This window comes from Pleurodeles waltl, chromosome 2_2 (assembly GCF_031143425.1).
Source record: "Pleurodeles waltl isolate 20211129_DDA chromosome 2_2, aPleWal1.hap1.20221129, whole genome shotgun sequence".
In the NCBI taxonomy this organism is placed as follows: Eukaryota; Metazoa; Chordata; class Amphibia; order Caudata; family Salamandridae; genus Pleurodeles; species Pleurodeles waltl.
Window position 1 is genome coordinate 989,234,423 of NC_090439.1, and position 27,315 is coordinate 989,261,737.

Here is a 27,315-nt window from a genome sequence, read left to right on the forward strand (position 1 = left end):
GGAGGAATAGAAAGAGAGAAGGTTAGGGAATTTAAGAGGATGATAATAGGGTGAAGGGGGAAGAGGTAAACAAATGGAGTTGTATGCCACGCTCAGACTTTGAAATTACCCCAGACAAACAACATCTGCAAGTGAACCTCTCTCACTCCAGCAACCGTTAAGACCCACTGTACCTTCTAAAGATCTACTGTTTCATCCCCAGGGGAGATCTTAGGTGCCCTGTCCCATCCCACCTTTTACCCAGCTCCCCCCCCTTTTTTTTTTTTTTTTAAACAGCTTATTCCCCTTAGTCCAAGTCTTCCATCCGTCAACCCCTTTTTTCTGCCTTGCTTATGTGTGGGTGGCAGGGAGGGCTCGTGGGAGGAATGTCCCTCTCAAGCATCAGTTTCCCTCATTACTTGTGCATCTGTCAGTCCAATAATGTTCCACCCAGCATGCTCAGTGGTGATATAGAAGTGGCAGAGTCCAGGCACAGGTGAGCCAGCAGTCAATGTGCAGCTCGTCAGGCGTAGTTTACACCCATGATCATGGATACCTGCAACTGTACTCTGAATGTAGGTTTAAAATGGACTGCAGCATGTGTAAGGACCATGTTCATGGCTGTTCTCACTGTACTTTATTTTGTCTATTCGGAGCGTCAACTGTTGTGCAAAAGCAAAAAATGTATTCTAGCTTTCCAGATAGTGCAAAGGATACCAAGTCAATAGTCAGCAGTGACTTATTAGAAGCCACTCAGTTTATATATGACAGTCTTCGCAGGGACAGACTCCTTGCTGAGTAGAGCGTGAGGAGCAAATGTTTCTCAGACACTGAAGGGCAAGACTAGTTAAATTATGGAACTTTTAGAATACATTCTTGCAAGGTTCTATCCCCCTGCCCCCCCAAACATGGTTACATTTTCTGCTCCAGTCTGGAAAGGGACACTTGTTAAGAGGTTGGGGAATTCTAAGGAGCTGTCCCTCACATATGTATAAAGGTGCTGTGCATAGATGGAGGAAACTTTAAACACCTGCTCTACCAGATGCTCGTTTTCCACTGGATATGGACACTTTGAACCTCAGAGTTTGTCTTCATTCGGAAGGCTGTGTCACTGTGCTGCACAATATTGTAAATTGTTGACATAATCCAGAAGGAATTTTGCAACAGCTAAACTCAATCCTCAACAGCCTGCTGGATTTGGATTTTGTGCTCATCCCATTCAAGGAATCCAGACTAATTCGCATCAGACCAAGTGCGATATAGAACACAGTAGCCATCTTTTTACTAATACATTTCCTATGAGTTGATTTATTTACTTTACCTGCAGTGTACTTAAATATACAATGTTTTCATACCATTCAGAATTGAAGTGCCCGAACCTGGTGAGATGGATGAAGCAATTCTTTGTGAAGCCACCACGTAAAGAGGGAGATGTTCCTATCTGAAGGTCTTAATTGAGAAGTTACTTCTATTCCCTGTCCTGAGAAAATGTGGAACCCGACAAGTACCTGATCAAGAGTTAGAAGAGAAGTAATGCCAGATGTCTCAAATAAATTGCAGTCAATTATATTGTTGGTCGAAAATCAAACATCTGTTAGTGAAACTAAAAATGTCATCCCACTAACTGAAGTTCTGAAGCACGGATATCCTTCTGTGATCAACCTGCTCCTTTGAACATTCACCATTATCTGTCTGGTGTTCCCATGCAAGACAAAGGATATTCATAAGAGCATACGGCTGCGAAGGAACATGAACTGGAAAGGCTGACAAACTGCCATTCATCCCTGCATATAGGTCCTGATATGAACCTTGCATTACCCAGACCCATGACTTCACCTTAAGTAACCATAACCAAACAAAAAGATGCATTAAATTAATTAGTCTTAATTCAACGATCAATAGACTGCAAGAAGTGGTGTGAACACCCACTTCATTAATACAATGCTCACCAACACATTTTTCTGCTAGTTCCTGTACAAAGACATCCGAAAGTTTAGGATTCCAGTCTTGTGTATGGATCTTGAGAATTTCTTTCCTAGCCTTGAAAACGAAAAAGGTGACAATTTTACTTCAAAAACCAACCTTCAGTGTCATTTTACAAGTACTCTGTAATAATCATTTTGGTTGCTGCACCGCAACCCTGACATGTCTCCCACCAAACTGAAAATTTCTCTTGAATCCCTGGTCACCATAGTGTGTTTCCAAAGACATACTGCATCACTAAATGCCATTTGTTCAATATACTGATGAGACCATTCTGTACTGCACTAGTACACAATAGCAGTTGTTCTCCAGATTGCACAAAATATCTATATTAAATATCAAATGAACAGGTAAGGAAAAGAGCTTCATAATACCCACTAGCGAGAGTTAATGGCTACCTCTACTACACAGTACCTGCTGCTCATGAAAGCACCACAATTAGGAGCATTCGTATTTTATCCTAAGCGACCTTCACAGGGAAAGACTGGCAGAAACGATTTCTCATGAGTAAAGCATTAAACATAGCTTTTCAGATTAGGCTTCTAATGGAAGCTTTCTGTTGTAACACTTAAGAAAACCCCTTGTACCCATATCATTACAGAGTAAACAGCCTAAGCAAAATTACTTACCTATAATATCATGTGTCCAGTTTACCACCAACAAATGGTAACCAGGCAAATATTTTCAAACAAATTGTTCAAAATATCACTGGAACTAAAACTAGGTAGACAGCATCCCTCAATCATCACCCGAGCGCCTTGACATTTCAGGGATTATCGCATGAGGCGATTAGTAGACTCACCTCCAACCCAGCTGAAGATGGATATCTAACAGCACAATATGTGCCTCTGACAGAAACCACTCTCTTTACATCATGCCACTCGTACATTACACCTCAGGCTAGCAACAAAAGAAAAAACTCTCCTCCAAAATTTTAATAATCTTAATCACACAACAGGCAGAGATCCAAATGCAACAAGACCACCAACTGACCAGCTTCAACAGATTAATGTCAGTATCACCTGTTGTCAATTGAGACACTATGCATGCACAGCCAGAGATCTCAAACACCTGCCATTCAATATAAAAAATAAAAAAAGACCTGGCTACTTTCAAAGTAATTGAGGACATGCCTGACAGACTGCATGTAGTGTAAACACTCTTCACTGTCTCCCATGATACGCTACAGGTGAATGAGGTTTACAGGAGGGAGGGGCAGATCAAACACAGATCATACAAACACTCAGTTCACAGACAGAATAGGTGGCACTTGGGAAACTGGAATAGTTGCTCAGAATCTGAGGAATCAAACAATAAGTGGTGTTTATGAATGAGACAAAGGTATAGAGTACTTGAAGTCTTGTACACTGGCTCCCAAGCCTCTAATCAGATTATATGAAGAACTGCAGATCATATAATAAGCTACAACTTAAGCCTGATGCACCAGTTAATGCAGGAGGTAATGGGCATTCATAAGACCTGAAAAGTCGGATTGCTTTCTTGTGCTTAGAAATTGTGAGAAACCGTTTAAGGGATTTAACTGCATTTTGTCAATCTCAAGCTTAACACAATTTTTTCTACAGCCTGTATCCAACTTGCATCTCATCAACATCCATAGTGCTCTACTACAGAAGACCAGGATCCTTGAAGAGATTTACCTTTTAACCCATCAACCACTTGTTCAACTCAAAGAGGTCTAATGAATGCCAGTATCTAAAGGAATAGACGGGAAAAGGGCAGGAATCCTTTAACCAACGTTTTCAGTCTCGGAATGACAATATCAGGGAGGATCAATAATAGAAATCTACCTGCAATCAACCTTGTCCCGTAGTAATCAAAAAGATTACGGGTTATGATCAAAATTCAATACCAAAAAAAAAAAACGTATTTCAAAATAAAAAAAACGCAAAAGAACTGGATAAGCACAATGCCACCATGCAAAGGTCCGGCACAACGAATCAGGTGCAGATCATGCCAATCTAGACTAGGCTGGAAATATATCTGGGGGAGCAAGAGTGCGTCTCGTGGGTATTTGTGGCGGGAAAGTGGGAGTGCTGGGGGAGGCAAGTGTACAATTTTCCACAGCACTTTAAATTTGTATGAAAAATTCTTTAAAGAAAAAAAAGAAGTCTTGCTTATAAAATAAATTGGGACAAGTGAGATGAGCAATGACTAGGCAAAAAAAAGTATGGACACACCCTAGTCTTTTCAGTCCGAATTTCCAGTCAAATGTAGTGCTAGAAATGAAAGTCAAAAGACAAAACCTTTCAGGAAACAATAAGGTAGATCTAAATCGAAGCATCACCATCATTCCCATGACGAACAGGACTAAGAACAATTACATATGGCAGAGGCCATATTGTTCAACATTATTGTTCAACAAAATGTCATATTATTTGTATTATAACTGAAAAACTCAATGTTAAAATGCAATTAATTGTAACAAACATTCTACTCACATCTTTGTCAGGTAAGCTGAAAAGGAATTCTCGGTCAAAGCGCCCAGGTCGTCTCAAAGCAGGATCTATGGAATCCAACCGGTTAGTTGCTCCAATTACAACAATTTCACCACGACAGTCTAATCCATCCATTAGAGCCAAGAGTGTGGATACTATGGAGCTGAAACGGGAAATACTCAATATTTTAATTAATTCACCAGAGTGTACTTGGAGTTCTACTCAGAGCAAACAAAGAATGATATTTCATATCAGGATAACACTCACTGAAAACCACATATGTATCAGTAGTGTAACCTTCTGTTGCTGTGAAACAGTAGCTGTGGAAGCCTCCCTCACACAGAGCATGTTACAAGTGAGAAACAACTGCACATGCTTTCTCATGAACAGATCCAGCATGGACAGGGGATGTCTTACTCTGTGAAAGTATTGTCATTAATACCCCCATCAACAGCACCCTACTCTGAGGGATAAGTTACTTACTTTCGGTAACGCTCTCTGGTTCTCAAACTGCAGAGCCCTCACTTTGGTCCCATTTGCCTCTGCCAGGACTCCATACCAGCTTCCAACATGACCATACAGAGCTGTGAATAGCCCCCTTGCCCAGTGCTTTCCAAGTCTATGGTCTTATATCTTCCACACAGAAGTGGAGCATGGATCACAAGACAATTTGTATTGGCAGTGAGCAAAACCTGGCAGCGTTACACTCAAGAACATGGAGGTTGGTGGAAAGCAATCAGCTACTGAGATTCTAGCAGCAAGCATTACAAAGTTAAGTAATGCATGTTTATTTCGAAATGCAGATTCCTCACCTTGTGCATCAGAGCTATGAGAAGAATCTAAGAAACTAAGTGACATTAGAAGGTCTTAAAGGACAGCGTGTGCAAAATAAAAATGACCCTCTGTGGACTTGAAAATTGATACACCAATCGCTACTGTAAGTATAGGCAGAAGCCCAACATGGCTGCCAAGCAGATATTCAAGAGTGAGCATCCCGAGCTAGAGACGAAGTATCAACTTTTGCAGTGGTGGAATGAGGTTTAAGAGCTGCGACCAGGAGCCTTTTTTTCGCCAAACCATAACTATTTGATGTAGAGGACATTCCATAGCAGTAAGCTCAGTTTCTGCTGTGTCTTTCCTTTCTTCACGCTAGAAAACCCACCAAACAGTTGTTACCTAATCCAATCATCAAACAAGGTAAGGGAACTCAAAGGATCTAACCACTGAATCCTCTCCTCTTCAGACTGATGCAATGGGTTAAAAACGGAGCATGGCATACTGCACCATGTGGAAAGGTGACATCCCTTTCAGAACAAAGGATGCAAGCATCCAAGGTCAGCATGTCGGAGAAAAAAAGTTAGTATACTAAGGCTAAACTGGCAAGGCCTACAGATGACCGATCACGCAGAAGTGATGTCTATGAGAAACCCTGACAGTGTCTTAAGCCCAAGCATGCAAGTTATGGAGATATTCAAAGGAAGCACACATCAGAAAGGCTGCAACGAACGGCTTGAATGCAGATGGCTGATCAGGCAAACTAAGGCAGGCCCAAATGGCCACTCAGTAACTTAACAGGGATCACAAGAAAACACTGATAGGGACAAAAAGTAAATACAAAAGAACATCAGACATCTTGGCGGTGTTCCTGGGTATAAGAGGGCATTAACGAACTAGAAGGAGGGTGTCCCCTAAATACAGCTGCGCATTGGTTATGATGGAATGGGACAGAGCAAACGCCAGCCAAAGATGGATCCCATTCTGGAGCTGAAGATGGATCTAGAACCTGAGGAGTGGCAATAGAAGAGCAGGTGGCAAGGCCTGCAGCAGACAAGTGGAGGCGCTGCGTGGTGCCAGAGGCGGAGTGGGCTGGCTTAGTTCAAGATCAGTCAGTGGGAAGGACCTGTCAGGAGATAGTTGACATGGGGCCTCTGATGGGTCAGCTAGGCCAATAGTCACTCTGGAGGGAGCTGGGATGGATTCCTGAACTTGCTGCAGAGTTGACAATGGCCTGGGACCTCAGACGTACTTGCTCCAGATTTGGAATTGGGTCAGAGGAATAAGAGGAGGCTAGAGTCTGGTTTTTCAAACACAGATCCTGTGCCCTCTCACTACATGCTGAATTGTCTTGTTTACTCTTCCTGTGTTCCTCCCTCAACTGGTCTCTCAACTTAAGAGTTACTTAATTAGGGCAGAGTGGACTGGGACCGGCCACCTACAATTTGAATAACCCAGCTTCCTGTGTGCAACAGAGCTTAGCTTGCCACTCCTTAATGGCTTTGTACTGCTTCAAGAAGCATTGTCACAGGTCTCGTCTGGTGCAGACATCACAGGCAAAAGGTCATGCGTGTATTTAGAACACATATGTTCCCGGCATAAGCAGCATCTTCTGGGCAACATTCCTGTACACTACAAAAATAATTAAAACAAAAACTTTTTCAAAAAAGTATTAAAAAATAAATAGGTGTGGAGCATCAGATCTGCACTTCAGGGCATAGAAAAAAGGGAAGTCATGTCAGCTTGCAAGGGCGGTGCATATCTGCAGCTCCACATCAAGAGACAGGACAGTTGTGATGGAGGACGGTGTGCAGGAGCGATTGCAAGAGTTTCCAGATGTAGTCTGGTGCCTGGAGCGATTCACAAGGGAAGGAAACTGCAGGTATAAATATCCATCAGGAAACCCACCCGATCTCTGCCAACACATCTGTGACGAGGGAATCAAACTGATTTTATTACTTTTGCTTTCCTTAAGCTAATTGAATACTCAAATGGTCAGCCATCTTATGAGATATTGCAATGATTGGTAATGAGACCAAAATGTCACTAGTAGATAAAAAAAAAAGAAAAAAAAAAAAAAAAAAGAAAGAAAAACACACCAAAGATGGAGTTTTCCGCCTTCCACCTCAGTCAACAGGCCCAAGACAAACTGAAGGCAATGTGCTAAAATAAAAAAACCTTCACTTTTCAGCTGGCTACAGCTTATTTCCTGAATGGATTGAAACTACAGTAATTTGCAAACTGATATTTTCGCAATAATATGGTGGCACAAACCAGCAGAAAAAAAAGTATACCTAACTGAACTACTTTTGGATAAACCAGTATCTAGAACTTTACCTTTTAGGGCTATTGGTGAGGGGTCCACTAGTGTACCCCAAGCAAGCCCAGATGTGTAATACCGGACAAGCCACAGTGTTTTGTTCTGCGGTTTAGGTCTGGCAGCTTCTTGCGCAGCATAACAGCAAAACACAAATATTTGGTTGTATGTCATTACTGGGGGTGGGTTCTGTTCTACCAGCCTCCCTGGGGAAGACTACAAAACCCTGGAACAGGACAGTGTGAAGGATAAGAGGATGGTAGATTGACAATTGCTATACAAAAACAAAAATGTTTTAGTTTTTCTGTGAAAGTTATATAGCAATCATTGTCTTTCTATGTACTTTGTTGATCAGCAAGTAAACAGTATATGCCATAACCATCACAGTTCATGAACAAAAAAAAACTGATACCTCACTTTTTAATGATATCAAACAGACCCTCACCTGTGAATCTGATCTTGTCTGCTAGATCGGACAGGAGCCAAGCCATCAATCTCATCAAAGAAAATAATAGAAGGCCGCATTTGATGGGCCTACAACAAAAAAAGTGGCAGGTTAAGGAGTGCATCAATGAGAAATACACTGAACACTGCCACGCAGAATCATCAGTTATACTATACCTGATCAAATAGTAAACGAAGCTGCCTTTCTGATTCACCCACCCACTTGCTTAGACAGTCGGCTCCTTTTCTCATGAAGAAGGCAACTTTTTTATCCCCTTGACTGCATTCATTTGCAAGTGCCCGGGCCACCAAGGTCTTTCCCGTCCCAGGAGGACCATAAAACAAACAACCTCTGTAGAGAAAAGAATATTCACAAATCTCACAAACACAGAAGTCAATTTTAAATGTATAGTTTGCAATAGATCACTTTTATTGAGGTATACACAAACCTTCTGCAAATATTAGGACAAAGAAGTGGTATACCTGGTAGGAGACATACACAAACATCCCAGGAATTGTGAATTACAAAGCGTATATGTACTTCAATGTTCTCAGCTGGGTGCTATATTGCTGGAAGATCCCATTCAATATTCACGTGCACATTGTTCAAAAGCTCTAAAAGTTCACTACGCTCTTTCTGGAGATGACTATTATATTAATTTCAAGTGATAGCTGACCAGTATTATAGAATAACTGTAGGCTGACACCACGCTGCCCCCTGATAGTCTCTTGCACAGTAATTCAAACTATAAAACTTCCTCAAATAGTTTTACAAATCTTAAGTGATAACATAATAATTTGTCATTGAGAGCAATGCTAGCGGCCTACATATGGTTGTTTTAGGTACCGTAGTACATGATTTGGTTAATGAACTGAATCAAATTTTATAAGCAAGTTGCAGGTGCATGAATACTCTCAAAGGGGAACTGGAATCATGTTGTCTTCAGCACTCCCTACAATTTGTATTTTTTGACTACGAAGAGTGCATAGTAATGACTGTAGCATGAATGGGACAGATGTAAATACACAGAACACTGTCAGAGAAGCAATTCCACATAATCTTTTAGTGAGAATAGAATTGCCACTCATTACTCCTTCAACTGGCAATACAAATGGTGTTTTCAGGTTGGATAGCATTATTGAAGCTTAGATAGGAAACAGGACTAGAGATTCTAAAGCCAAACTTACCTCGGAGGCTGAATTTTAAAACGTTCAAAAACTTCAGGATATAATAAAGGAAAAACCACCATCTCCTTCAAAGAAGCAATATGGTTAGCAAGCCCTCCAATGGAGTCAAATCTCACCTAATAGGAGAAGAAAAACAAGAGACAACTTCTGAGCAATGAAGGGGGCTGACATAACTTCTTTAATCAAGTAGAACACTTCATTGTCAGTAACAAATAACTCTTCATTCTCTGTAATATGAGCTGCAGTTTACAGATTTATGCATTTTGACAGCTGGAAGCTTTCGACGGCTGACTTTTAGTGCCCTGCTTCAGTCGGTCATACAAAGGATCTTTACCATTAGGCCAGTGGCTCACTGTAAACACTTCTGAATGCAGATACCAGCTGACAAATGAGGGTAGAGATGTACAGCTGGCAAGCACCAGCAGGGATTACAATGAAACAGTGACAGGGCGTTGGGGGACAACTGCTAAACAGTTAAGCAAATATGACCAAATGATTTAGTCGCTGCCGCTATACTGACATACAGATATTAAAGGGAAAAAAAAAGTTCATTGGCAAGGATAGACAATGATAGCACAAGGTCTATGACCCACTAAAAATCCACAGAGGGGTTAGGCAATTGTCCTAGAATGATTAATAGTTAGGAAGTTTTATAGTAGCAGTCTGAAAGAGCTGAACTCCAGGGGACTCTTACTAGACAAGGAGTCTCTAACCTTTTCTGTGATAAGAGCTACTTATGTTGACTGAAAATCATTCTGAGCTTACTAATATTATTATGGTTGTAACAGTGACCACATAAAACAGGAATACATTATGGGCCATATGTACGATTATCAGCAGTGATCACTCAGTTCATCAGGCATGGCTGTCAGAAGTAATGTAAAAATGCTTTGTCAATGTAGAATGGCTCTATTTTGACAATACATTGCAGCCAGAGTTGCAATGCCCCAGGCACTAAGTTAATGGTATGTGTAATAATTCATCCTAAATCCTCATGCTTCATCATTGATACATCAGCTTTAAATATATTTTGGAAATTCAACTTTTTTTCCTCCATAAATTAGCGTGTGCTGCAGAGACACTTACTTTTAGCTGTTTAGTTAGCTGGAGAGTTACCAGTAACTCACATGCTACTCATTGGAGAAGCCTGAACTAGACAAACAGTGCAGCATACCCACTGAACAACACCTTTCAACATAAGCACCCTTACACTGAATAGCAGAAGAGGGCTCCTTAACATTAGAGAGGATGCACTGGATGTTGAAATTAATCATGTTACCACTTATCGTTCTGAAGTGGGGACTGTCAGCAGAGTATACCATTCTAATAAAATGAACAGCTTTTTGACTCAAGAGTAATGCATGTCTAAGAAAAGCACCTTCCTTGCTCATACCAGCTCTAGCAGACCTCTACCATTTTATAAAGGAGTGGATGGTAGTAGAGCTCATGCTGAAGGAAGCTTCAATAGTTTTCTTACAGCTGAAGGGGAGGTAAAAGCCCAATGAAGAGATGCAAGTATGCATGCAAACTGCTCGAAACCTGTGTACAATTTCTTAGATAGAAGATTTACACATGCATTAGTCTACAGTGAACTGAGGGTGAGCCAGAACGCTCTAGTACAGGAACTTACGGAAGAATCAATTTGCATAGGATCAACATCAGCTAGACTGGCACCAATTTTCATTCGATCTTTGTGAATCCCCTTCAAGTCTTCCTTCCGCATGTTTAGAGGTAGACATCTAATTGGATCAATAAAAATGGTAATTAATAAAATATCACCACATTCAGATTTTATAAAACTTTATATTTAATAGAATACTATTCTATATCCATTGGGCATCGAATCTCTCTCAGTTGTAGCAAATTACCTGCTTATGGATTTGTTACGGCTACGATTTCTACGCCGCTCAAAGTGTTCTTCATCTGAAGATGAAGAGGAAGATGTAGAATCACTGCTATGGATAGCATGTCTCCTGCAAGAACAGGCAAACAAGATACCATTAAAAACTCACAGACATGGGCCCATCTCACTAGTAAAATAAAGAAGAGTTCCATAATGAAGAAACAAATGTCCTACTTTCTGGACTGCACTTAAACTGGCATTTCAAAATCCTGTCAAGGATCACAATCCATCTAAAAGCTTCACTCCAAAAGTTTGCATTTCAGTCCTCGTCAGCTAGAGGGTCATTGCTATAGCTGAACTAGGAAAGTTGATGAATGCTGGACAGTGTCATTATGCTGAAGTCTGAACACCACCTTAGAGTGCAAACAAAGCAATCTTATTTAGGAAACTATAATGGAGGCTTAGCTGTTTGCCACAATCCACATTACGGCTGCATATTAAAATCCACCAGGCTACTTCCTGTAACTCAGATCTGCTCAAAGTCAGTACAAAATGGAGGTAAAAATGAGTGAAAAAAAACCAAATTTCTACTTCAACTCTCCACTACAAGACCCATAAGTTCGGTTTCTAGGACACTATTGTCAACAGGATTCAACACCCTTTCAAAAGCATAAGCGGCAGACAGGAGGGGTTAAAGGCATACGACACAAAGAATCTCCTACTGTCGCTCACTGTTAACATGAAATGAAGAAATAATGGCTCAGACAGCAAGTACTGGCTGCTCTGGGTTACGTTTCAAGATGCACCATAAAAACCTCATTAATGGCAGCCTTCCAGGAGTCCTCAAGTGAGGGGGGGAACTCCCAATTCTTACGACACACATATACGAGTAAGGAACAAGCATTTGCAGTGCAATGGGTCTCTGCTCAAGTTAGAGCTGTAAATTCCTAACTGGATTTTTTTTGCCACAAATTGAAAATGAATACTAAAACTGTTGACATAAGCAAGCCAATTCAAAGCAGCATGGCCGCCATAAGCAGGAGCTCGTAAGAGACAGAATTTTTTTTGCTTGCAGTCAAACATATCGACAAACTAACCATGTAACAGTCTATGGACAAGACGCTAACAAAACTGCCCCAAGGAGGGACAAATGTAAAGCATTTACCAATGATAAAGGATTTTTTAAAAGCAAGTCCATGAACGAGTGATAGTGATGGGCGTGTGGTGGACGTGGTTAAAAACCCACAGATTACAACACATCATAGCGCTTGTGCGCTCGACCTAAAACTTCTTCAATAATGGATGTCAAATAGCCTTTTAGACATCAATTAAGATTTGGAAGTTAAAATAATGACAAATCAAAACTGACACAAATGACACCCAAAATTACAAGTCTGCATTAATTCAGGTCTTCAATTTCATTGGACAAGTAAAAACTGTAATGTGAAGTAGAAAAGGCATTTAGTACAATCAGTCAACAAATACTGAAAAAAAATATTATTCTGAGGTGGGGGCTTCGCAGGAGATTCAAAAACATTCTAAAATGCCACACTTTTCTACACTGTTAAAATGACCTGTCCAGGTTAACTGACAAGATACAAATTTCAATCAAGGCAATTCATTGTTCTAAGCTACCACACCCATCTTTTTCCCACTTCACTTAGCATCAACAAGATATTTTGAAGGTGTGGGCTGGTATGGATCAAAAGAAATGAAAATCTGCAGACAGTAATTGAAGAAGGTGAGCTCACCAATCTACTGTACATGAACCAATTTGTTGTACTGCAGCCCTTGCTGGTACTCTACGTCAGGCTAAGATGACTAACACTACTAAACTTTCTTTAGTCAAATGTTTGTTATAAAAACGGATTCTAAACTTCACACCTCTGCAGGAGGTGAAACAAACCTGGTCTTTCTCCTTTTGCAGTATGGGCTTCTTGGGCCAGCAGATGAAAAACGATATCTTCGTCTAACAGGCGAGGATGGGCCAGAATAAAACATTTTGGGTTTCCTCTGGTGACGGGGTTCTAAAAAACAAAAAAAACAAAAAAAAAAGGAAAAGAGAGAGAATCGGCTCTTAATTTCCTTGTTGGTAGTTTTATTTGAGGGTTTATAATATAGCATACAGAGGGGACAAGCAAACTGTACACACAACAATATTGATGAAGAACATAAATGTTTTTTTTTTTTTTTAAAAGGATCACTTTCCCAGTGTAGAAGGGCGTGTGATGGAAACTCAGAAGACATGATCAGTTAAACTACACCCTCCTAAAAGTTGATATTACAGATTTATATTTGAAATTCATTTAATCTTCACCAAGTTCTACCAGTAGATCAATCTAGTGTCATCTGGAAGAAAAAACATTTTACATTGCCATTATTCATTAAACAAAAACAAGTAACTGTTCATAAGCCTTGTGCTCCCTGCACTTACCATTTCCCCAATCAGAAATGATTTTAGAATCTGGTGCTGCTAAACACATGCCTAATTACTTGATCAGGAAGTGAAGCCATCAGTATTAAAAAAAAAAAAAATCAGAAATGGTCGAACTGATCTGGAATATTTAGGCTCATGGTAACACATCGTGTCTAGGTCAAAAGCACTCCGTGGCGGTGTCGGAGAAATAACTGCTGCACCTCTCTGGGCAGACAAAATGAAGCCTGTCATGGTACAGTGAGAAAAGCTATTCACAAATTGAGAAAGTTCAGAGTAAGAGCTGTTGCTATTGTAATGTACTCCCAAAGGGATATGTCAGAAATTCCACTCAAAGATCAGACCGCATGATGCTTTTTTTTAAAAAAGAGAAGGAAATCAGAAAAAACCTCAAAGCTACATGGAAGGATCTACAACCCACTGCCAATTGGCTAAATAGAGTTCCGGGACCAACCGTTAGGATCAGCATACAAGAAGATTTGTCATTGATTTGGCCTGGAACGGCGCAAATATTGGGCTCTATTAGAACCCGACTGAATAACCCTGTCCAGAAACCCCTTACCAGCGCCACAGACTAAAAAAAAACACCTGCGAGTCTGGGCAGGATTACAGGTTGCTCAACGGCAACAAATGGTTATCAGTTAGCCAAGAGTCAGACTATAGGTCTGAACATCCATATGCTAGCTTTTTCCCTGCTCCTGGCAACTAGCCAGAACTTGGACTGCTTATATTCACAATTTTAAACTTACCCCCAAGCAAGGCAATGTAACCAATCCTGAATGAAGTGATAATGTATTGCAACCATTGTTTTCTAAAGAGATTCAGTGCAATTTTGCACGTAGCCTGCAGTATATATAAAGTAAATTAAGTGGAGTTGCTTAGCTGCAATGCACAATAACCTTCACCATCAAGCAGGCGGTGAAGGGGTGAACTGGGCTTCTTTGCAACAGATGGATCAGGATGATTCACAATCAATTTCTCTTTGTACAAGTCCATTAGAGGTAAGGTGAGACCATCTGTCCAACAGCTCAGGGATAGTTTAAAGTGGATCATGCAACATAATGATCCAAAACAAACCAGTTGAAAAAGGAAGGAAGGAATTGTTCTGGAGTGGCTAAGTCATAGCCCAGACCTCAATGCCGTTGCACTGTTATGGCAAGACATAACGAGAGCTGTTCATAAACGAATGGCCTCACACACAAGTTTAAGGCCGCCCCCCCCTCCAATTACAAGTTGCACAGTGCAGTGGTGTCCAAACTACCAGTATATGGAGTCACTTACTTCAGTCAGGAATTGCATGGACAGCAGTTACAAGATTTTGTAAGGAATGAGGCCTGCGTTACCAAGTCTATTTCAGCAGGATTCTCTATTCCAGGGACAATTCTGCTCATTACCATGAGGCACAACCTCCCTTGCTTCTGGAAGCAGTCAGCCAGCGGGTAGGCCATTCAAGAGTGAGCAGTTTCTACCTGATCACTCAATTTACCTGCGGGTAAAATCGGACCTCATGTTCCTACACCCAGTTCTATGAACACCAACATATTTGACATCAGGCAGAGTGGCATTTCTACCCAGAGACGCTGCTCTGCTTGACGATTGTTCAGGCCCTAAGCAATGCCGTTAAGAGGAGTGAACTAGAATTCATGGCAGGAGAAGAAAGAAACTTCTAGGAAATATGTACTTCAAATTATCGCTGTTAGAGAGCACGTCCCCGCATTACTGAATCACAAACTGCACTTACCGTTTCACACAATATAGCCCAATTTCTTTTGTTTTAATAAAAACTTAAGTGTAATCTGTAACATGAGGTTAGATTTATCTGTTAGATCCCATGGAGTTCTAGATTGACAGATTTCTTAATATGTTGAACTACAGAAACTTCAGAGTACAATTTATTTTTCACCTCACAATTGTATGCATGAATAAAAAGAAAACCCACTATCAGCACCTTTTAACCACTTGTCAAAGTGCTTTTCCATAGCAGTTAACAGGTCAAGTCCTTCAACAGAGAAGAAAAGTGGGGTAACTGCACCCAACACCTTAGGTCAGGTCTAAAGGTAATTATTTCAGTAAAGGGCACAATCTGTTTCAAACTAAGCAAATTGTGCTTCTTTTTGAGGTCTATTCAAACCATTTTAGAATATAGATACTAGAGAGTAAATCCTACATTCCATTAATTATTAGTCGGTATTATGATCAGCTTATGTACAAGTTTAGCAATGTGGTTCAGTGTCTATGACTGAATACGTTTATCCGCACTCAACCACAATGCAAAGGGATGGAACACATTGATGCGCAATCCGGATCACACTTCTGGAAATGGAAACCTTTAATACGCATGGATGATTCTGGAATATATGACTTGATATACTGAACTTTAGACACTTAAAATGGAAAACATGTGGATGATTGTGAAATATGATTGTGTAGTGTATGGGTGTAATGGGATACCAAAATTGCATAGTGACCTGAAAAATTCGCCCTGGTGAAGTTCCAAGAAAGACATTTTGGGAACAAAATAAGCTCTAATGGGAAGGAATTGTTTGTATTTGTATAAAAACTGTCATGTATGTATTTCCAGTATTCTCTCTTATCCTTGCATACATAGGTCATTAAATTTTTCATGCTGGAAATATATGGCGCTTAAGACACTGTTAGGTGTGCTATTACTTACTAATGATTATTTTCATTATATTAGCGACTACAATGCAGCCCTCAGAATATAGAGGCCTTGGTTGTAATCTTAACTGACACATCAGTGTCACTGGGCACATCATTTAATACCCTAAATTAGTAAGCATTGTTAATGTAATGCTTAAAAACTGAATGTATAATATAAATGATATGTAATGTACTGTATTTGAAGTGTCTTAATTATTAATGAGACTAAGAAATGTAATTGAAAAGTCACTTGCAATCTAATACAGCGCCTGTAAGCAGTGCCACGGATGATCTGTGATTAGCACCAGAGATGCTCAGTGATTAAGCCTTAGCACTGTTACCCATCAGTATCTTTAAGCAGCAGCATTGGAATTCATCAATGTATCTGCCACGTTAGCAACGGTGCCTCCTTTGGGCGTTAACTGTAGCATTTGTGACCCAAAGACCCTTCTAGTTGCCACACTGTAGATCTGTGAATGCAACACTAGTCCCTCTGTAACTAGGAGTTAGCAATGCAAGCCTCTAATGTCTGTAAGCCTTAACATTTCAGCACCTATAACCATAGCACTGGAGATTTATGCCAGTCCTTAGAGACCCTCCATGTCTAACCGTCAGCACTATAACCCATCAGTATCTGTAATGGTACAATGCCAGAGCCACCAGTGTTTGTAAGCGGTTACACTGGATTTCAGCTTATGCATGCCAGTGTAGCCTAATAAATGAAAGATAACTATAAGCATTATTTTGTTGCAGAAAAGTCAAGTTAGGAAAAGTTTACAGCAAATAAGGCTTTGTGGAAAATTTCAATGGGGCATAAGGCATTACATTACTGTTCACCTGTAGCTTGAACAATGTAGTACACAGGGAGAGAATGTGTCAAATTTACGTGTAGAGCACTCAAAAGTGGCTACCCCGAGAAAATCAAGTAAATGAGGCACCTATTATGGACCTCTCTTTACCCAAGCATCCACATTATATGAACCATCAAGAAAAGGATGAATAGCCTTCATCAAATGGCGGTGTAGTCTGTAAGAGAAACATTAGATGATTTTAGCACAGGGGGCTGTGATTTAGGGTTCAGCCAGACTACAGCATAGGGGCAAAACATGGTGCACTGTAAATTTGATATTGTGGTTGGGATCAGAGCTTCAGGGAAACTAGAGAGCTGTTACGGACTAAAACAAGCAAGTCGAAAAATGTTATCTGATCAGTTATCAGGGACGGTATTCCGGTGCACTTTATGCCAAGTATTTTAAATTTTACTATCAATGATGAAACAAATAAATATGTCTTCATCTCCATGGGACATATAGACCCAGCACCTGAAATCAAACCATGGTGTTTGAAATGTTGATACTGTTCATGGCAAATAATGGGTGTCCAAATCCTACCCCTATTTCAAGGTTCTATTGCCGAGTCGTGGATTGGGAGGAAAGGTGGCAAGTACAATGTTAAAGGGCAAGGTCTCTTCAACTCAATTACTTCTAAATGTTTGTTACCCTGATAAATAACAGCAATATTGCCAGTTTTAATTTTTTGTTCAGATTCCATGTCTATTTTTATTTGAAGAATTTACAGTTAACTGTTGGGGATACTGTGTATTGCATGTACAACATTCACTTTATCCCTGCACTCAACAAATCCTGCTTACAAACTAGATAGTGGCATAGACGTATTTTTGGGCTCCTCTAACAGTTCAAAATTAAATGATCTACTCTGATACCGTATTAGACTAGCTTCGAACAGAGTGCTCCTACGCACCACTCTTGCCTAGATTACACAGCACTGGATTCATCTAAAGAATCCTGTGGCCTTGGCATCCGTTTCACAGTCTCAGAAGCACTGGCAGTACAAATGAGGCATGGAGAATGAGATTTGCACAAATAACTGAGTGGCTGATGGCACGGTATAGCTTATACATATTGACAACATACAATTAGCCTATGCATCTACAGTGAAAACAGTTAATTAGGTCTTTTGCCCATATTCAGCACAATAAATACCTTCCAAAGGAGCCTGGTAGCGAACAACTTCTTTCCTTTGTCTGAAGTCATATCGTTTTTGATTATCTACTTCCCCATCTTCATCCTCATCCTCATCTTCGTCCTCATCTTCTTCATCTTCCTCTTCTTCTTCTTCCTGGTCTTCTCCTTCCTCCGAAGATTCTAAGAACACAAACAGTTATTGCAGGCATGCTAATGTTTCTATACAGTGGAACATAGTTTACTGTATAAATATACATTGCAGTAACATTTCATGTATTTTGTTAGTGTAGGAAAATGCCTCTTTTGACATGGTCATCCCCCACTTATTTGCCACTGGTACTGATGTTTTTCGACTGAAGGTGCACTGGGTTCCTTCTAACCAGGTACCCACCCAGAGCCAGTGTTTTTTCCCCTAAAAAAAAAAAAAAAGTTCTGGTCTTGTACAATTGACACACTTTAATACCTCAGTAAGTCCCTAGTAAATGATACCCATGGTACCTACGCCCTGGTTACTATAGAGGGTCACTAGGGATTGCATCATGTATTGTGCCACTCTAAGGGACCACCCCACCCCCTACAAATTATGCACAGCCTGCTATTGCAGACTTCGAGTCATGGTGCAAGCTGCGAGTGAAAACACGACTGAGCACACTACTTGTGTGCCATTCCCCAAATCACTGCATCTAATATATGTAAGTCACCCCTACAGCAGGCCGTAAATCTCTAGGGCAGGGTACATTATATCGGATGTGAGGACATATCTGCAACAGCAGATATGCCCCTGTGATATCTACTCTGATCACTAGATGGTACAAGTAAAAAGGGAAGCCAGTACTGGACACTAGTCATTGGGAGCTACCCAGCTACATAATGGCTAATGGCTTCATTGAAACCTATGGTGTTTGGTATGAAACATCTTGTGCAGGGTGCAAACACAGCATAGGGTGCCCAATGCTTTTCAATGGGGGAGGGGAAGGGGGTAGAGGGAAGAGAGACCCCGGGGTCACAAAAATGCTGCAGGCTTGGTCCAGGGAGTCGACTGAAGAAAATCAACTGATGGACAGGTAAGGAGAGAGCCCACTAAACAATGCTGGACTGACGGCTGGGTCCCCACAAAGGCCAGCAGGCTACGGGTGCAGGGGTACCTTTAGGTGTTGGAAAATCTTCACCGGATCCGGTCGTGGTCAGGGCAGTCCCTTTGAATTTAGGCTGCAGGCGTAGTCATGTTGGCCAGGAGGGGTCAACCCAGGGAGGACTCGAGGCCGGGATCACCCTGGGACTCTCTCTGGTCCAATGGGCCACCTGAACTCAGGCCATGGCACCGGGTGTAGAGTGGGCAGGACTTGTGGATCCAGGGCAATTCTGGAGTTCTTCTAGAGGGTGACATACCTATTGTAAGGAAATGCCTCCTTGGCATGGTTACCCCCTGACTTTTTGCCTTTGCTGATGCTATGTTTTGAATTGAAAGTGTGCTGAGGCCTGCTAACCAGGCCCCAGCACCAGTGTTCTTTCCCTAACCTGTACTTTTGTTTTCACAATTGGCACACCCTGGCATCCAGGTAAGTCCCTTGTAACTGGTACCCCTGGTACCAAGGGCCCTGATGCCAGGGAAGGTCTCTAAGGGCTGCAGCATATCTTATGCCACCCTGGGGACCCCTCAACAAGCACAGACACACTGCTTGCCAGCTTGTGTGTGCTGGTGGGGACAAAACAAGGAAGTCGACATGGCACTCCCCTCAGGGTGCCATGCCAACCTCACACTGCCTATGCAGTATAGAAAAGACACCCCTCTAGCAGGCCTTACAGCCCTAAGGAAGGGTGCACTATACCATAGGTGAGGGCACCAGTGCATGAGCACTGTGCCCCTAGTGTCTAAGCCAAACCTTAGACATTGTAAGTGCAGGGTAGCCATACGAGTATATGGTCTGGGAGTCTGTCAAACACGAACTCCACAGCACCATAGCGGCTACACTGGAAACTGGGAAGTTTGGTATCAAATTTCTCAGCACAATAAATGTACACTGATGCCAGTGTACATTTTATTGTAATATACACTACAGAGGGCACCTTAGAGGTGCCCCCTGAAACCTTAACCAACTACCTGTGTAGGCTGACTGGTTTTAGCAGCCTGCCACACTCGAGACATGTTGCTGGCCACATGGGGAGAGTGCCTTTGTCACTCTGTGGCCAGTAACAAAGCCTGCACTGGGTGGAGATGCTATCACCTCCCCCTTGCAGGAGCTGTAACACCTGGCGGTGAGCCTCAAAGGCTCACACCCTTTGTTCCAGCACCACAGGGCATTCCAGCTAGTGGAGTTGCCCGCCCCCTCCGGCCACGGCCCCACTTTTGGCGGCAAGGCCGGAGGAGATAATGAGAAAAACAAGGAGGAGTCACTGACCAGTCAGGACAGCCCCTAAGGCAACCTGAGCTGAAGTGACTCTGACTTTTAGGAATCCTCCATCTTGCAGATGGAGGATCCCCCCCAATAGGGATAGGAATGTGACCCCCTCCCCTTGGGAGGAGGCGCAAAGAGGGTGTAGCCACCCTCAGGGCTAGTAGCCATTGGCTACTGCCCTCCCTGACCTAAACACACCTCTAAATCCTGTATTTAGGGGCTCCCCTGAACCTAAGAAATCAGATTCCTGCAACTTACGAAGAAGAGGACTGCTGAGCTGAAAATCCCTGCAGAGAAGACGGAGACACAAACTGCTTTGGCCCCAGCCCTACCAGCCCGTCTCCCTCCTTCGGAAGAAAACTGCTCCAGCGACGCTTTCCCCAGGACCAGCGACCTCTGAATCCTCAGAGGACTGCCCCGCTTCAAAAAGACCAAGAAACTCCCGAGAACAGCGGCCCTGTTCAACAGACTGCAACTTTGTTTCCAGATGAGCAGCTTTAAAGACCCCTGCAATTCCCGCCAGAAGCGTGAGACTTGCAACACTGCACCCGGCGACCCCGACTCGACTGGTGGAGAAACAACGCTACAGGGAGGACCCCCCGGCGACTCCGAGACTGAGTAACCAAAGTTGTCCCCCGGAGCCCCCACAGCGACGCCTGCAGAGGGAATCCCGAGGCTCCCCATGACCGCAACTGCCTGACTCTGAAATCCTGACGCCTGGAAAAGACCCTGCACCTGCAGCCCCCAGGATCTGAAGGATCGGAACTCCAGTGCAGGAGTGACCCCAGGAGGCCCTCTCCCTTGCCCAGGTGGTGGCTACCCCGAGGAGCCCCCCCCCTTGCCTGCATCGCTGAAGAGACCCCTTGGTCTCCCATTGAAACCTATTACCAACCCGACGGGTGTTGGCACACTGCACCCGGCCGCCCCAGTGCTGCTGAGGGTGTACTTTCTGTGCTGACTTGTGTCCCCCCCGGTGCCCTACAAAACCCCCCTGGTCTGCCCTCCGAAGACGCGGGTACTTACCTGCTGGCAGACTGGAACCGGGGCACCCCCTTCTCCATTGAAGCCTATGTGTTTTGGGCACCACTTTGAACTCTGCACCTGACCGGCCCTGAGCTGCTGGTGTGGTGACTTTGGGGTTGCTCTGAACCCCCAACGGTGGGCTACCTTGGACCCCAATTTGAACCCCGTAGGTGGTTTACTTACCTGCAAGAACTAACAATAACTTACCTCCCCCAGGAACTGTTGAAAATTGCACTGTGTCCACTTTTAAAATAGCTATATGTGTTTTATGTAAAAAGTATATATGCTATTGTGATTATTCAAAGTTCCTAAAGTACTTACCTGCAATACCTTTCAAATGATATTACATGTAGAATTTGAACCTGTGGTTCTTAAAATAAACTAAGAAAATATATTTTTCTATACAAAAACCTATTGGCCTGGAATTGTCTCGGAGTGTGTGTTCCTCATTTATTGCCTGTGTGTATGTACAACAAATGCTTAACACTACTCCTTTGATAAGCCTACTGCTCGACCACACTACCACAAAATAGAGCATTAGTATTATATCTTTTTGCCACCATCTTACCTCTAAGGGGAACCCCTGGACTCTGTGCATGCTATTCCTTACTTTGAAATAGTACATACAGAGCCAACTTCCTACACCTATGCCACAGGCAGATTGTAGGCATGGCACCCTGAGAGGGATGCCATGTCGACTTTACCTCTTACCCACAACACAGACAATCTGCAATGGCAGTGTGCATGTGTCTGGTGAGGGGGTCCTTTAGAGTGGCACAATACATGCTGCAGCTCTTAGGGACCCTCCCTGGCCACAGGGCCCTAGGTATCACTGGTGCCTTTTACAAGGGACTTAGCTGTGTGCCAGGGGTGAGCCAACTGTGGAAGCAATGGCACAGTTTAGGAAAAGAACACAGGTGCCAGGGCCTGGTTAGCAGGATCCCAGCAAAAAAAAGGCAAGTTAGCCTCAACATCAGGCGGGGCAGGAAGACATTAACCATGCCAAACAAAATGGCACTTTCCTACACCTTCCCCACCCTCAAACAAAAGAGGATGATTCAAACCTTTCCCAAGAGAGTTTTCAATGTCTAAGTGGAATGTCCATCTGCATTGGCAGTCCAAGGTTTATGCTCCACTGCAAAGTCCATTCCTTGTAGGGAGATGGACACCTCAACAGTTTAGAGTTCCCACCTTTCATTTGCATCAGCCATCCAAGAGGTCTGTGGACAGTATGAACCATGAAGTGAGTACCAAACAGGTATGGTCTCTACTTGTTCAGGGACCAAACCACAGCAAAGGCTTTCCTCTCAATGCACTCCAAGGCTTCTCCCTAGGGAGTAACCTCCTGCTAATGAATGCAACAGGCTGGTCATGGCCATCATCATTGGTTTCGGACAGGACTGCTCATATCCCATGTTCAGAGGCATCTTTCTGCACAATGAACTGCTTACAGTAGTCTGGAGCTTTGAGAACTGGTGCTGAGCACATGGCCTGCTTCAAGGTGTCAAAGGCCTGTTAACAACTAACCATCCAGGGGCGCGGCCGAGCAGCTTAAAATGGCGGCCGCATAAATCTCCAGCTCCGGAGGGGCCCACGAGTTATCCGGGGAAACAACTCCGACGTCAGGGCCATCCGTGCTACCGCCGTGGGCGAGGAGTAGACGGCATTGCGGGGAGCCGGGAACCCTGCCTGGAGCGCCCGAGAGCCTCATCTGGAGTAGATGCGGACACGAGACAGCAGCAGCCTGGTCCCTCTTACGGAGACCGGGGACTGCCGTAATTGAGTGCAGCCGTGTGGGACGCCCTGAGCTGCCGGGCGCACTACATGGGAGGTGGGCGGCCCCGGACGCACCGGGACACACCAAGGAATCCGGTGCCCGACCGGAGCATAGGCGCGAGCGGTGCGCAGTAAGGACGCGCCGCCAGGGAGAGGGGGAAAATTGAGAGGATCCCCTGTGCGCTGCCCAGAACAGGAAATCTGAGCACCTGCAGGAAATGAAGAAAGTACCGGTGGCCTATGCGAAGCCCAGAGGGGGTGAGGAGACCACACATTGGAGTGAGTGGAGTGCCCCTGACTTTGGTCAGAAGGAGAAGGGGGGGGAAAAAGAAAGGAAAAAGATTACATAAATAAAAACAAGAAAAAACAATAAATAAAACAAGGAAAATAAAAAGAAAATAAAGAAGCAACAACATTAGCCACACGAAGAAACATGGAGGGTGAGTCCTCTCACTGTCCATGCCATTGAGGGACTGGCTCTGCGGCCCCCTGCAGAACACAAGGTGGAGGAACTGCTCAGCAACTGGAAGCAGAGGCAGAGGAAAGGAGGTGAGCAGCCCCAGTACACAAGAGGGAGACTCCTCAGAGCGTAGCCTCTTGCCCTGCTGTAGCGGGGAGGCGGTGGCGCGGACCACTTGACTGGCCCAGGGGAACCGAGGAGAAGAGGCGCCGTTGATTTTCATGGATCTGATGGGCACATGTCCTGCTGGTGACGGGGACCTGTGAACTTGGCCTAGCTGCACCTAGGGAGAACAACGCCAAAACTGACGGGAAAGACGGCGTGAACACCAAAAAACTGGGCGAGAAGGGAACTGAAGCAGACGACAGCCCCTGGCTTTAACCTTACTGGCCAGAGCTACAACACCCCCGATGTCTCCCAAGAATAAGCACAAGGGTAAAGCCACGGATCGAGCACCGGCCATGGAACAAGGGGGGGGGGTGGAACCCCAGGACCCTCTGCAATTTAAAGTTCAGGTTACCCTGGACAAAATTCTGAGCGCAATTGAGGACACAAAAACAGAGCTACGGCCCGATATCAACCAAGTTGCAGTCAAAGTAGGACTCTTGAAGGCTGATCACTAAAAGCTAGCCGACAGAGTCAAGGAAACGGAGTCCACCCTTGAGGTATTAGCACCAGAACAGAAAGACTTAACAGCTACGGTGATGAACCTAACAGAGTGACACGACTAGAACAAAGGGCTGAAGATGCGGAGGGAAGAAACCGTAGGAATAATGTACGAGTTGTGGGCCTTCTGGAGGGAGCGGAGGGCCCGAACATGGTGGACTTCGAGGAGTGGCTGCGCACAGTCGTGGCGCCGGATAGACTGACCCCCTTTTTCGCGCTGGAACGAGCGCACAGAGTACCGCCTAGGCCTTTAGCACCAGGTAGGCCACCCGGAGTAGTGGTTGCTAGGCTGCAGCACTACAGAGACAGGATACTCTACTGCAGCGGGCCAGAGAAGTAGGACCTTTTAAGGTGGCGAATGGGAAAGTGACGCTGTTCCCGGATTTTACTCTCGAAGTCCAGTCCAAACGTGCCTCGTTCCTGGCGGTTAAGAGGGCCCTTAGAGGAGAGGGAATCCAATACTCACTCCTCTTTCTGGCCAAGCTGAGGGTAGTTACGGAAGACAAGACTACATTCTTCCAGACCCCTGAGGAGGTGTGGGAGTGGCTGGAGGCACGTGGATGCCGAACAGAGCAGCGTACGAGAGTGGACCGAGCTGAGAGTGGACCCCACAGAGGCGCAAGAAGACAACGGAGCAGAAACACCGTCGCGCGGCACTGACCCAGGCACAGAGGGAGATGGGAAGAAAGCGGCCCTGGAGGAGAATCAGACAACACAGCGGTATCCTCCGCAGTGGGCTCGGGGTGCTCGGCACGAGCCCCAAGAGTGACCCCGCAGACAGCAGACAAACTCTGATAGCGGAACGGGGAAAATGTTGACCCAGAGGTAAGGAGACTTGCATGAGCCAGGGGCCCCTCTGAGCATGCCACCCCCAACCGGATTCTCGACCATTCCATCAGACTGGCGAGAATTAACACTAAACTGTTGAACATGTTGCACAGTTTTCTGGGTAAAATACCGTTGGAGAGGCGCCCTTGGCAGGGGGAGGTGGGTTTTCAGTTTACAAGTTTTTATGGTGCCTAAGAAGTGGTGTGACTATGTAAGACGCGAGATAAGACTCAGGAGGGGTCAGACCACCGGGCAGGATGGCCAGACTGCAAAACCTATAACATACCAGCATGGCGGGGTATAACTTTATAACATGGAACATAAGGGGGATGGGATCACCAGCCAAAAGGCATAGAATACTGTCCTATTTAAAGAGAAGGGTATCCAGGTGGCAATGCTACAAGAGACCCACTTGGCGGTAGGAGAAGCAGAGAAACAGACGCAGGTGGAGAGGGCAGGTGTCTGCCACAGAATACTCCACGTACTCACGGGGTGTGCGGATTTGGGTCCGGGCCGGGGTCCCTTTTGAGGTAGTCTCAACCAGCATAGATCTTGAGGGTCGATTTGTGATAGTGGATGGGCAGCTTCATGGTACCCAGATTGTTCTAGGTAGTATCTAAGCTTCCAATAAGGATCAGGTCACCTTCATGACACACCTATCGAGCCACCTTACCCGACAGCAGACGGGAGAACTGTTAATAGAGGGGGGGGGGGGCCTTGAATAGCATTCTAGACGTAGATATGGATCGCTCCACCTCACCGGTATCAGGGACGGTATCCAAGAAATTGGGAGAGTGGTTGGAATGCTGGGGCCTAGTGGACGTGTGGCGAGAACAGCACCCCCTTGAGAAAGACTACTCATACCATTCAGGTCTTCACAGAGTACACACCAGGATAGATAGGGTGGTGTGCACAGCGAACTTGGTCCGGGGAGTGACCCACTCTGAATATCTTGGACGTACCCTATCCAATCATAGCCCTTTGCTTATTACGTGGAGGGTGTCCGAAGAAAGACCCCCTCCCCCCCCCCCACGACGTGGAGACTGACCCCAGCCACGCTAGAATATCAAGCATACAGGGACGCCCTCCGTTTATACCGGTCTGATCATACCTCCTCTAGGTCCACGGAGTGGGAAACGCTTAAAGTGGTGACAACAGGTTATTGTCTGAGACAAACAGCAGGGGTGAGACGCACACTGGAGAGGGAGTTGACCAATCTTGAGAAGAAACTACATGAAGCAGAACGAAGAAGGGGCGGGGAAGGGCCAGAACTAGAGGAGTATGACCGAGTAAGGAGGTCCCATACCCAGGTTGAGGAACAGCTACGGTGCCATAATATGCAAAGATATCTAGCCTCACTGCAATCAGAGGAGGGCAGATCTGGCAAGATGCTGGCGTGGCTAGCACGGCCAGGAGGGGATAGTGAACCAATCACAAGCGTGCGAGACAGGGAGGGGGTATGGAGAAGCAGACCAGGCTCTATAAATGACGCTTTTAAAGACTACTATACCCATCTGTATAGGAGCCCAGGCGAACTCAGGACAGAGGAGCTTGACGGTTTCTTGCGTCGGCTCCCTCGGATCGCCCTGACGCATGAGGATCATGTCAGACTGGGAGGGTCGGTGACAGCGTAAGAAGTGCAGGAGGCCATCTCGCAGCTAGCACCAGGGAAGACACCAGGACTAGACGGCCTCCCAATGGACTTTTACAAAAAGTACGTGACGCTGCTGACTCCATAATTGGTGGAGCTGTTCGCAGAGGCACTACAATGTGGCAGGTTACCAGACTCGCTAAGAGGCACTGGTGGTCCCTCTACCCAAATTGAAATCCAGAGAAGCATCGGTTACTGACTTTCGCCCCTTATCAATGCTGAACAGCGATTTCAAAATCCTTAGTAAGGCTTTGGCCATCCGACTACTCCACTGTATACTCACTTTAGTGCACGCAGACCAGAACGGATTTATTCCAAATCGCAGCACCTTCATGAACCTCAGACAATTATTTGCCATCTTACATATGCCCATAGAGACTAGACCCCCAATCGGGAGTGTTATTAGCGGTGGACTTAGAGAAAGCCTTTGACTCAGTTAGGTGGGACTACC

General features: G+C 44.4%; 1 protein-coding gene across 2 annotated transcripts in view; it reads right to left on the bottom strand.

Annotated features, from left to right (window-relative positions):
• ATAD2 (ATPase family AAA domain containing 2) overlaps positions 1-27,315 on the bottom strand; it is a 198,502-nt gene that overhangs the window by 129,022 nt on the left and 42,165 nt on the right. For both annotated transcript variants that reach the window (XM_069220705.1, XM_069220706.1), the window contains exons 7-15: positions 18,083-18,244; positions 12,891-13,011; positions 11,010-11,114; positions 10,772-10,880; positions 9,142-9,257; positions 8,131-8,305; positions 7,955-8,043; positions 4,422-4,581; positions 1,929-2,019 (exon numbers count right to left, since the gene is read on the bottom strand). In XM_069220705.1, the coding sequence (XP_069076806.1) occupies positions 1,929-2,019; positions 4,422-4,581; positions 7,955-8,043; positions 8,131-8,305; positions 9,142-9,257; positions 10,772-10,880; positions 11,010-11,114; positions 12,891-13,011; positions 18,083-18,244 (1,128 nt within the window). The remainder of the gene's footprint in view (positions 1-1,928; positions 2,020-4,421; positions 4,582-7,954; positions 8,044-8,130; positions 8,306-9,141; positions 9,258-10,771; positions 10,881-11,009; positions 11,115-12,890; positions 13,012-18,082; positions 18,245-27,315) is intronic.